General features: G+C 40.3%; 1 protein-coding gene across 2 annotated transcripts in view; it reads left to right on the forward strand.

Annotated features, from left to right (window-relative positions):
• TTC27 (tetratricopeptide repeat domain 27) overlaps nt 1–12,874 on the forward strand; it is a 172,277-nt gene that overhangs the window by 67,815 nt on the left and 91,588 nt on the right. For both annotated transcript variants that reach the window (XM_040224605.1, XM_040224606.1), the window contains exon 10: nt 2,494–2,607. In XM_040224605.1, coding sequence (XP_040080539.1) covers nt 2,494–2,607 — 114 coding nt within the window. The remainder of the gene's footprint in view (nt 1–2,493; nt 2,608–12,874) is intronic.

The raw sequence follows: 12,874 nt of genomic DNA on the forward strand, positions 1-12,874 counted from the left end.
AAAAAACAAAGCACAAACACAACGAAACAGACTCAGAGATTCAGAGAAGAAACAGGTGACTGCCAGAAAGTAAGGTGGGGTGGGCAAAATAGGTAAAGGAGATGAACAGTTACAGACCTCCAGCCATATAATGAATAAGTCATGGGGATATAATGTCTTTGTATGGGGAAAGATGCTTACTGGACTTCTTGGGGTGATCCCTTTATAATGTATGTGAATGTCAAACCATCATGTAGTACTCCTGGAACTGGAAAAATATTGTGTCAACTATTTCAGTTACAAAGTGAAAATGGTTGCAGCTTATGCCAAAAAAAAAGTGTTGTTTTGGGGAATCAAGTGACCCCAAAAGTATTAGAATCAGCTTTTGCTACTAATGAAGGTGTGACATTGAGCACGTAACCTAATCTATTGTTCTCTTTTTTATGTCACGCGAGTGTACGTTCCTCAGTTCTTTGTCTTGTCACAACAAAGGTTTGGAGCGACGGACATTAAAGCCCTTGGCACGTCACGGCTCTGAGGTCTTGTACAAACCGTTTTATAGCTCTTAGGCAAATCAGTGTTACAGCTCTATTTTATTTAGAAGATAGCAGGAGAATCCATCCTCGAAGCGTGAGGGCATGCCAACCCACAGACTTGAAGGGAAGAGAGTGGAGGAGCACGTGGGGGAGGGAGAGAGAGAGGGGGAGAGAGAGAGAGAGAGCGCGCACGCACAAGGGAGAGAGAGCGAGAGAAAGTGCTTTGGCTCCTCCTTTTATATGTTTTTTCCTCCACCTGGGCCTGCCCTATGCAAATTGGGCTTAGCCAGGAGTGTTTGTTCTACCAGAAGTCTTCACTCTGGTCCTCGGACTTTCTTTTGTTCTGTTTTCGTGGGCTTTTCCCTTCCTTGTCTTTCAGCCACCGCCATTTTGGACTCCTTTTCCCTATTTTACCTACCTAACAATTATAAGAAAGTAGGCCTACATTTGGAGTTGAAAATTCCAGTACCCATAGGGTCAGGCAAATAATAGAAATGATGAAAGTGAGCTGGCCATTCATGGTACAGTAAAGAGTTGGAGAGACTGTGATAGAGTTTATACTCCATTGAAGAACTTATTGCTAGCTTTTAATGAGAATTTGTAGTTATTAGTACCTTTAACCAAAAAACAAATAATTGTGTTGCTTCCCTGGTGGCTCGGTAAGGAATCTGCCTGCCAATGCAGGAGATAAGAGTTCATTTCCTGCATCAGGAAGATCCCCTGGAGAAGGAAATGGCAGTCTACTCCAGTATTCTTGCCTGGAGAGTCCCATGGATAGAGGAGCCTAGCAGGCTACACTCCATGGGGTCGCAAAAGAGTTGGACACTACTTAGCGACTAAACAACACTTGTATTAGCTTAGCTTCAAAATTCTTCAGTTTGGCTGTCTTCGAATTATTTGGAGAGTGTTTGAAAAAATACTGATGCTCAGATCCTGCTCTCAGAGGTCTGATTTACCTTTTAAAATACCAAAAGCTTCTTCTAATGCACAGCTAGGTTTTGAATGACTCACTGGACTCTAGTTAACTAGGATTTTTTTTTTTTGATTTTTATAAATAAGTAAATAAGTATGTAGTCAGCTGTCAGACAGTTACGCCTTTTGCCTTTCTTCGAAGCAACCTTCACTGTAAGTTACTCTTGGGGAATGATCACTCAGGGTCGCAGTTGGTTTCCATGTCATCAGCAAAGAGCTTAAATTGTGTTCATTATACTGAGCAGTCCCTACTGTATCAGGATACATTTCCCCCCTGTTCTTGTGCACCCAGAACTCACTCACCCTCACCCTGTGCATTTGTGGACAGATTCAGTGGTTTCTACTGCACTCTCTGAACTGATGGTGGTCACAGCTTTCTCTGGGTCTAGGTTTCAGTGTGTGCATATTCATGATTTTCTTATAAGCCAGTCTTTCTTAAGATGTCCCTCTAGGATAACATTTAATTAAAATTAGAGACTCTCTACCCTAACCAGGACTAGAAAGTGTTCTCAAAAATGTTAGGATGGTTTCCTTAAACTTTGATGTGCTTTTGCATCAGGAGATTAAGGTATTTTTTAAGTGAAAAGGTACTAGATTTCTAATTTATTTGTTTTCATTTGTGAGTTTGGATAATTTTTAAAAATTTATTTCAAATTTGAGAAGTATGGTCTTTAACATTTGTATAACTTATGAGATAAAAAAGATATATTAATTAATGGTATGATTTATTCCATTTACTGTTTTGATTATCTGGAAATAATTCTGATTCATTCCTTAAGGAATTTAATCAGTTGAACAGGTCAGCTCAGTTAAGTAATGATTCTGCTCAAGTGGACACATTCTTTTCCAAAAACATTTGAAAGCACACGTCTTTTATTTTTCGCTGAGATGATTTTCAAATCGTCACTCAACTGTATCCTGACATATTAATTTTGTTATATTCAGAGTGGATTATCCAGTTTATCCATTTCTTTTGTGGTCTTTTTTTTTGCCCCCTCCCCATCAGTGTTTACTTTCACAACCCAAGTTCTGGGCCATTCAGACATCAGCTTTGATCCTCCGGACAAAACTTGAGAGAGGAAGCACACGCCGAGTGGAACGAGCAATGAGGCAGACACAGGTAAGAATTAATGTTGCAATTCTTGTTTTCCAACTCTTTATTGTTATCAGTAACCATGCATGTTTATTATGAGTATAAAATAATGAGATGGCTTTCATTTTACTCAAACACATTTTATTGTGTGAGAGTGTTGTTCTAGAATTTGCTTGACTCCAAAGCCCAGCTATGTACTGAGCTCTGTGACTCTAGTGTTAAACCTCTCTAAAGGAAAGCTGTTTCTCTGCTCAACACTTCTGACACCAAGTGTGTGGGTGTTTCCACACCAAGTATGTCTTCACTTCCCTGTGGACATCAATTGGGTGTCCTACAGTTTAATTCAATTCTGACACTGCATGGAGTTATTACAAACCCCATACATGAAGGGCTTAGTCCCATAAGACTGCCTCCGTTTTCTGATTCTGATTTCAAGTCTGATACTTCTGACTGAATGGCTATAAACTGGGAGTTTTCATGACCTCCTTCTCAGCTCGGGTTTGATCATTTGCTAGAGTGGCTCACAAAACTCAGGGAGACACTTAATTACTATTACTGATTTATTATAAAGGATATAAATGAGCAGGTGAATGAAGAGGTTTTGGGGCAAGGTCTGGAAGGGTGCTCAGCAGAGGAGCTTCTGTCTTTGTAGAGCTTAGGGTGCCCCACCCTCCTAGAACTTGGGTGCGTTTACTACCCTGGAAGCTCTGTCTATCCATTCTATTAATTTTGAGAGTCTGATATTGAAACTCCAACTAAAATTGGGTTGCTCTTCTCTTTTCCAGGGGATCTTTCTGACCCAAAGATCAAAGGTGGGTCTCCTGCACTTAGCAGGAAGATTCTTTGCAGTCTGAGCCACCAGGGAAGCCCACTTTAGGTGGTGGTGGTTTAGTCGCTAAGTCATGTCTGACTCTTGTGACTCCATGGACTGTAGCCTGCCAGGCTCCTCTGTCCATGGGATTCTCTAGGCAAGAATACTGGAATGGGTTGCCATTTCATTCTCCTTTCTTTATCATGAGAGCACATCTTTTCCTTCTTTGCTTTAGTATGGTAAAAGCAATATATTATGTGTATAATCTAAATCTGAGGCAAATTAATTGAAACCTCATACATTCAAAGTGAAAGAGAAAGTGTTAGTTGCTCAGTCATGTCCAATTATTTGCAACTCCATGGATCCCCACCAGGCTCCTCTGTCTATGGGATTCTCCAGGTAAGAATACTAAAGCAGGTAGCCATTCCCTTCTCCAGGGGGAGTCTTCCTGACCCAGGCATCGAACCGGGTCTCCTGCATTGCAGATAGATTCTTTACCATCTGAACCACCAGGGAAGCCCTACATACATTCATCTAACTTTTGTTCAAACCGAAAAAAAAAACAAAAAAAAAAACCTTGTGTAAACCAGATGTCATCCTTGTCTGATAATATTCATATTAATGGTAGATAAACTCAGCTCAGTTGTTGAGAATTAATGTTAGGTTACTTTATGTTCATTATTAAAATAGTTTTGCTGTTGAATTTTAATTACCCAGTTATCTCTTAAACCAGTTAATTTAAATTTAAATCTGCCCTTTTCCAGGTAGTTGTGCCTCTGAAGATGATTTCATGGCAGGAATCTTTTCCTTCACCCTTGAATTTCTGGGAGTTTGAGATTATAGCAGTTTTCTGTCACTGGAGACTATTCATGCTGCAATTTGACTTTCTTAATGGTAGAAGATAATTGAGATTTCACAACTTTTGAATGAGTATTTTTAGAACATCTGTTCTTGATATGTATTTTAGCATTTACTAAATTATATTTTATTCGAAAATCTTTCCATCATCACAGCTAGAATGTGAGCTTCTTGAGGGGTCCTATTCTGTGTCTTACTTATTTTGTATACTCAGAATAAGCACTTGGTGGATGTTTGTTGAATGCAGGATGTTGTATTTATTTATACCCTGCTCTTTTTGCCAACAAAGTATATAAAGTACTTATTTCTCTGTCATCATTCAGCTTTTTCCTCATCCCACTATGCAGCTAAACCATGTATGCCAAAAAAAAAAAAATCCATTTTGAATTATTTAGTCAGCAGCAGGAATAATTAAGAGTTAGCTGAATTGAAAGTTATATTCTCATCTGGCACTTGAGCAGTCTGAGTTGTAGAGCCCGGCCTTTCTAGTATCATTGCAGTCCAGATCTTCAGCCTAGTGCCAAAGCTAACAAGAACAGAGCAGTTGTTGTGATCACACTGAGGGTAAGGTCGTGGTCTTGGCGGGTAGTAATTCACGGTTTGTTTGGTTGTATTTTTTAAGGGAAAAGAGATAAAGGAATGTCAGCTTTTCTTACAGGGTTTCCTAAAAAATGATAAACTGCAACTACCCTCTGAAGTGATTAGAAGTGATAAGAGACTGGAGTCCATGAATTAAGTACTCGATTAACTGGAAGTATGTTCACTAGTCTATGGGAACTCGAGTAGAATGTGTATCTTCTGTCTTACAGGCTGGTCATTTGTTCTGCATTCCAGTCTTCGCTCCCATGTTTTAGTGTCAGAATGTGCTGTGCTGTATTATGTTTTCACATATCTTCTTCATGAAAGTACATCCACATGTGTTATGCTTGGCAGGCTCAGTATTGACCTTGATATGTGACTGTTTGTGTGGATGGAAAATATATGGCTGCCATTATGGAGCCACTGACTGAGGAAGGGAGGTGGGGTGGGAATGTGATCTAGTAGTTCAGGCTGACCTTGGTCATGTTTGGTTTGCCCACCAAGGGGGTGTGGCTTCAAAATTTGAGAAATTGTGTTCAATCTTTATACTTACTTTGAATATCCTTTTCCTAAATGCATGGTGCTTATAGAGGACAGATTGAAGCTCAGAGCTTTTCAAGACTCTTTATACTTCTACTTTAGTGCAATTTAAGAACAGGTCTTGGTAAGGAAACTTAAGGGACAAAAACCCAATTCAAACTTGCTATGAAAAGGGATATTTGTTGGCTTTTATAGCTGGGAAGTCTAGAGGTTCCAGTCCCAGAGGTAGTTGGATTCACGGCTCAAACAGATCATCAGGTCTTTCTCTTTTCCTGTTTCTCTGCTTTTCTCTGCCTGCTTCAGTATCAGAATGTCTGTTGTCAGAAAAGCACCAGATTTTGTTGTCTGTAGCCCTCACAGTCTAAGAGGAAGAGAGATCACGTACTGTGGTCAAGGCTGAGCCCTCTAACCTGTGCTTCACTTCCTCACCTGGAGGATGGAGAGAGCCGTCATTCAGATACCAAAGGGTTAAATGACTTCATTTAATGCTTGAAATAGTACCCGGCACATAGAAAACCCTCAGTGAATGTTAACTGTTACTATTATCCTCACTTTAAAGAGGGGGAGTCTGGGTACAAGAAAATAAAGCTGTCCAGTCCTTCACAGCTCACTGAAAGCAATCATTACTGCCTGGAAGATCTAAAAACATTGGGGTAATGACAGTGCTTCATGTTTAGTGTGCTGTGTCCTGCCGTGGAGCTTTTCAGGTATCTGAGATAAGAAATGTTGTCTTCCATTCTATCTCTGTACTTCACCTGCATGAATAACCACACGTAGCATTTGAAAGTTGTTGAAAAGCATACCAGAACTTGCTCCTGTGACTGTGGCTGTGCTTTAATTTTATTGGAATCATTGTAGTTACCATTCTTTGTTCAGAACTGTGTATAGTTACTGCCATTTACTGATCACTCAGATGGCCAGGTGCTAGATAATTCTAGGAAGTAGGTGCTACTTATATTTTTATTGATGAAGATAGTAAAGCACAGAAAATTTAAATGACTTACCCAAGATCTAATAGCTGGACTGGAATTCAAACCAGGTCTGCCTTGGGTTTCAAAGTCCATGCTTTGATTGACCATGTTGCACCCGTCTATGAAAGACTTGGCATCATCTGGAGGAAGGGGGTTGAACCAGCTTAGACAGGAAGAAGTGAACAGAGGCTTTTTTGAGCAAGGCTTGGTGGCAGAACTCAGCGTCTCAGGGCGTACAGTTCAGGTGAGAGGAGGGGAACGTGGAGTGCCCATACTATCAGGATGTGGTCCTGTGTGGGAACGGAATGTGCACGTGGCTGACTGAAACAGGCCAAGGCTAAGGCCAAGAGAGGATGCTACCCAGAGGGAGGCTGGTGGGCCGAACCAGGGTGTGAGTTTCATAATACTAGATTGATAAAAAATAGGCGACAGTTGGTTCATAGATAAGTGAGGTAAAAGAAGGGAGAAGCGATAAAATATATTGATAGTAAAAAAAAAATTTTTAATTTAGAAAGTACAGAACACTGAAAACTCAGGAATGGCAGAGGAACTTACTAGTGGGGTGAATAATGTCCACCACATGTCTAAAGGCACTAAATGTTCACTTCAGTCAGATTCCAGCTGGGGCTCTCAAGATTCTTTGACAGAATCAGATTGTGTTGGTTGAACTGACACACTGGTTTCCCCCGGGACAGCACCCTGTGTACATCTTAAGAGCCTTGTGCAACTTCCCCAAACTTGCCTGAACATAGGAACCACTTGCAAGGTGCTTATTCAAATAGAGCTCTTTAGCCCAGCCCACAGAAATTGAGGGTCCTGTGAGGGTGGTGATTATGGTCGCCTTTGGAAGAGCCTGCTCCTGGCTGAGACCGGCTGTTCATCTTTAGTAGCTCCAGATGTTTTCCAGTCTCATACCCAGGTCCATACAGAACAGAGGCTAAAGGGGCATTTGTCAAGGCCTGGAGGCCAGCGTTGTGATTTAACAGGGGACTGAGACCTGGAAGGAACCTTAGAGGTGTGTGTTGCCGAGGGCCACAGACTGGAGCCAGATTGAGCTCACTGAGGAACGGGCGCTCTGCATCTGACAGAGACTGCTTAGGAAAGTAGGTATAACTGTTATTAGATTTGACTGCTTTAACTTTCTTAAAAAGGATGATATTAGGAATTTAAAACATGCACTTAGGTTTTAATAATAAACATTCTTTGCACTCTTACCCCACTTTCAGACTATAAATAGACTAACTTTTCTCACTGAACTTTTAAGACAAGATAGTGAAGGAGAACTTCCAAGAAGGTCTCCCGGAGAAGTTTTGGGAGAAAGTTGGAAATGGGCAGAGCCTGGGAACAGCACGTGAGATGGTGCATCTCCCAGTTCTCAGAGGGTGATTGTGGAGCTCTGAGGCTCCTTAAGACCTTTCAGAGAATCCACAGGTCACAACTATCTTCACAGCAACATTGTTGTTGTATAGTCACTAAGTCGTGTCTGATTCTTTTGTAACCCCATGGCCTGTAGCCCGCCAGGCTCCTCTGTCCATGGGAATTCTCCAGGCAAGAATACTGGAGTAGGTTGTCATTTTCTTCTCCAAGGGATTTCACTGACACAGGGATCGAACCCATGTCTTCTGCTTGGCAAACTGATTCTTTACCACTGGACCACCTGGGAAGTCCCTTCACAACAATACTAAAATACTGTTTTACTTTGTCACTGTGTTGATACTGAATCAACAGAAGCAATGGAGGGTCAAACTGTTGGCCCCTTCACCAGAATCATGGTCGGGACTCCACACTGTGCTCTCAGGCAGCCTGTGCTTCATAGCCACGCATTTGTAGCTTTAAAAAAAAAAGACAGTTTTGTTTATGATTGTCTTTGATAAAGCAGTCAATATTATTTTATTAAATCTTTATTTGTGATGGTTTGCTTTTAAATATTTTATGTGGTGAACTGGGAGGTACTTGCAAAACATTTGTGCTGTGTGAAGTGCAGTGGTTATTCCAAGAAAACCTGAGCGAATTGCCTTTCCCGTTGTTGTTGTTTAGTCACTAAGTCCTGTCTGACTGCAACCCTATGAACTGCGGAACACCAGGCCTTCCCTGTCCTTCACTATCCCCCAGAATTTGCTCAAACTCATGTCCATGGAGTCAGTGATGCCATCCAACCATCTCATCCTCTGTCTTCCCCTTCTCCTTCCGCCTTCAATCTTTCCTAGCATCAGGGTCTTTGCCAATGAGTCTGCTCTTTGCATCAGGTGGCCAGAGTATTAGAGCTTTAGCATCAGGCCTTTCAGTGAAGAGTCAGGGTTGATTTCCTTTAAGATTGACTGGTTTGATCTCCTTGCTATCCAAGGGACTCTTCAAGAGTCTTCTCCAGCACCACAGTCTGAAAGCATCAATTCTTCAGTGCTTAGCCTTGTGGTCCAACTCTCATATCTGTACATAACTCCTTGAAAAACCATAGCTTTGACTATATGGACCTTTGTTGGCAAAGTAGTATCTCTGCTTTTAAATATGCTGTCTAGGTTGGTCATAGCTTTTCTTCCAAGGAGCAAACATCTTTTAATTTTATGGCTGCAGTCACTGTCCAAAGTGAATTTGGAGTCCAAGAAACTGGAAATCTGTCACTATTTCCATTGTTTCCCTATCTATTTACCATGAAGTGATGGAACCAGATGCCGTGATCTTCATTTTTTGAATGTTGAGTTTTAAGCCAGCTTTTTCACTCTCCTCTTTCACTTCATCAAGAGGCTCTTTAGTTCCTCTTAGCTTTCTGCCATAAGGGTGCTATCATCTGCATATCTGAGGTTATTGATATTTCTCCAGGCAGTATTAATTCCAGCTTGTGTTTCATCCAGCTTGGCATTTCGCACAATGTACTCGGCATATGAGTTAAATAAGCAGGGTGACAATATAGAGCTTTTCCCATGGAACATTGTTTTTACTTTGAAGAACGACTGACAGACTATGGGTATTCAGACTTGGGTATTATGGCCAAAATTTTCTCAAAAATGAATGAAGTGAGCTTATCACTTCTATTTGTTACCAGTGATAAAATTTTGAGCTTGAAGAAAAAAAATGAAACTTTCGAAAGTCTTGTATCTTTAGTTATAAGCCTGACAGCTTCCCATTGCTTCAGTTACTGGGATGAGAGTTTTTATATGAGCTTGCTGATAATATTAGTGCATGTAATTTTTAATATTATATGAAATATGTAGACATTTGCAAATATGCACATTTTCCCAAAATGACCCATGCAGGATGTGAAAAATCAAGCATGGGTAAAAGACCCAGTCAAAGTTCAAGACACATCAGTGTATGGGTTTGTTTTATGATTTTTTTTACTTAGACCAGTGGATTTACTATAACAGAGTATTTAATGTAACAGGAAAACTTTCATTGATAGGATTTCAAATTCCACATTGCAGATGACTCTAAGAAGCTAACCGCCTGTTGAATTTTGATGTAGTATCAAAGAATAATATGCAAAATTAACTTAAAAAGCTATTAAAATACTTCTCCCTTTTCTAACTACCAATCTGTGTAAGGTCAAATTTTCTTCATAAATTTCAACCAAAACATCGTATTGCAACAGATGGACTACAGAAGCAGGTATGAGAATCCAGCTGTCATCTATTAGGCCAGACATTGAATAGAGTTGCAAAAGTGTAAGTCATTGACAATTGTTTTTTCTTTTCTTTTTGACTACACCAGTTGGGTTGCAGGATCTAAGTTCCCTAACAAGGAATCGAACCCAGACCCTCGGCAGTGGAAGTGGAAAGTCCTAACCACTGGACTACCATGAGAGTCCCCAGATTTTGTTAAACTTTTAACGATTTTGTTTTTTGGGAAAAAATAGTTATTTTTCATAAAACATATTATGTAAGTTAATGTAATGGAGTCATTATTTTATTTTAGAATGAACTTAATATTTAAATTTAACTCAGTTTTAATTTCTAATATGATAAATATTGATACATTATAACCCACATAAACAAAAGCTCTTTATAGTCCCTCAGTAATTTATAAGAATTCAAAGAGGTCCTGACACCGGAAAGATTAACTGCTGAGGTGTGACTAAGGGGAATGCTCCAAGAGCTTTGTCTGCATTTCCTTGAAGACTTCCTCTTTATGTTCATCTCTTTAGTCTGGAATCATAAAAAAGACATCTAAGCTCTGCTAGCCCCTCTTAGTAGACCCAGTTCCTACCAGCCAACACAAGAAAGTCTTTGAAACAGGAAGCAGAAATCTTGGTCAGATCTCCAAATCTCCTAACCCTGACTCACTTATTATGGGATTAGGTGGGGGAAAACCACTAGAGTTTTCAATACTTTCTAGTGAGAAGCAGCTTTTTATTTTCACAGATCTGACCATTTCCACTTAAACTAGGAGGTTATGGTTTTGATGAAGCTGTCAGTATAGTGTTTGAAATCAGACAGGCTCTGATTCATAGCTTTCAACTTTGAGCACAGGGGCTTCCCTGGTGATCCATAGGCTAAAACTCAATCCTTCTAATGCAGGGAGCCCGGGTTCAGTCTCTGGTCAGGGAAACTAAGGTCCTGTATGCTGTGCTGCACAGCCAAAAAGCTAAAACAAAACAACAGCCAAAAAGAAAAAATTAAACTTTGGGCAAGCCATTTTTTTAATCTTTCTGAGCTGCAGTTCCCTATGCATGAAGTAAAACTGGATTAACAATAGGTTTAATGATGATGTTGATACTTGGTAGATACATTAATAGGTTTTGATTCTCATTCTCCTTGTTCCTATTGGAAGTTTTCTTAGGCTTGGAAGTTTGAGGTAGCAGTTAACTTGACCACAACTGTTTGTGAGTCACAATTGAATGACTGCAGACTCCCGTCAGAAAGAACTGTTCAACCCAACTGTTGGGTATATTTGATTAAGTACAGATTTTTATAATAAATCTCACCCTCCTAGACATATGCATGCATACACAGATTGCACAGAAAAGCAAGGTGATTTGGCATGTGATCAATCATACCTTTTAGATTATCAGCTAATTTTGACTTGGCTCTTCAGAAAGCTGATAAGCACTTAGATATCACACAAGCAAGAAAGAATAGCCTTCAGTGAAAGTGTAGGTCCTTAGGGACTAGCTGTGTTTTTTTCGAAGATATGTGTGCCATACTTTTAGATATGAGCACATAAATAAAGTCTAAATCGTACCAGACCTTGTTCTGAATTGTTCTTCAAAATTGTCCTAAATCATTCTCCATGTGCTAATTTTAAAATGTAGTCTTGATTTTCTCTAGTTTTTTTTGGAGAGGAGTTCTTTCTCTGCTGAAAACAGAGAGGGGCCATCATTGTTTTGTAGGGATTTATTCTTTTATTCCCCATTCCTTAGTGGTGTCCTCTGATTTCTGGTACTGGTTTCTGGAAGACTCAAGAGTTGTTATTGTCTGGGGTCAGAGAAACTGTATACACAGGCACATTGTCTCAACACTGAAAGTATAAATGCTTTGAGGTGGAGTTTGGGAAGAAAAAGACATTAAAAGGGAGTCTTAACACTTGAAAACAGTTTCATATAACAGTTTATGCATCATGAATGAAGTTGTCTGGTGTGTCCCAGCAGGTGAACCTGGATTTTCTGTCACCTGATTTTCTTATCATGCCACCCCCACCCCCACCCCCACCAACCTCTCAGTCTAGTCTAAGCTAGACTCTTCCTTACTCTTTTCTCATCATATTTCTTGTTTATCCACATCTCTCTGTCACCCTCCTAGTGTACAGTCCGCTTGCTTTCAACTCTTAATGATCGGTTTAGGGTGTATTTGTGTTTCTCTTTCGCTCTCCATTTTTGATGTTACTATCTTTTCTTAAAAACCAACTTCTCATGCCAATTTTAACTTATGACCAAGTGTTGATGACTTTCAGGTGTGAAATACATGAAATTTAGAAACTGGAGAGAGAAAATGGCAAGTGAAAGAATAGGACACTGCTTTAGAGGTCATTTACCTCAATTTCTGGGAATTTGTGAAAGCTTGCAAGGTACCCATTTGTCTCTGAGCTCCCTGTTTCTGTCCACATTCACACACATACATTAACAGTAGAAACTCAGGCTTCCCATTCAGCAGTCCCAGTCTCCTAGGACTTAGCGTCTTGCCTTTGTCTTTCGGACTACTTGGGTATGGTTTGTCCCTGGGGAATAAACCTGATACTTGTGTTTGGCTAATGGTGCCTGAGACTGACAGCCTTTTCAAATGCTGGAAATTCAACAAAATACTCTTTCTTAAAATGTTTTAAATTTTTGACTGTGCTGGGTCTTTGTTGCTGTGCAAGCTTTTCTCTGGTTGCAGCAAACAGGCTGCTGTCTAGTTGTGGTGCGTTGTTATTGCAGTGGCTTCTCTTGTGGAGCACAGGCTCAAGAGCACACGGGCTTCAGTAATTGTGGCGTGTGGGCTCAGCAGTTGTGGTTCCCGAGCTCTGGAGCACAGGCTCAATAGTTGTGACACTTGGGCTTTGTTGCTCTGTGGCTTGTGGGATCATCCTGGACGAAGGATGGAACCTGTGTCTCCTGCATTGGCAG

This window comes from Oryx dammah, unplaced genomic scaffold (assembly GCF_014754425.2).
Source record: "Oryx dammah isolate SB20612 unplaced genomic scaffold, SCBI_Odam_1.1 HiC_scaffold_25, whole genome shotgun sequence".
Lineage (NCBI taxonomy): Eukaryota > Metazoa > Chordata > Mammalia > Artiodactyla > Bovidae > Oryx > Oryx dammah.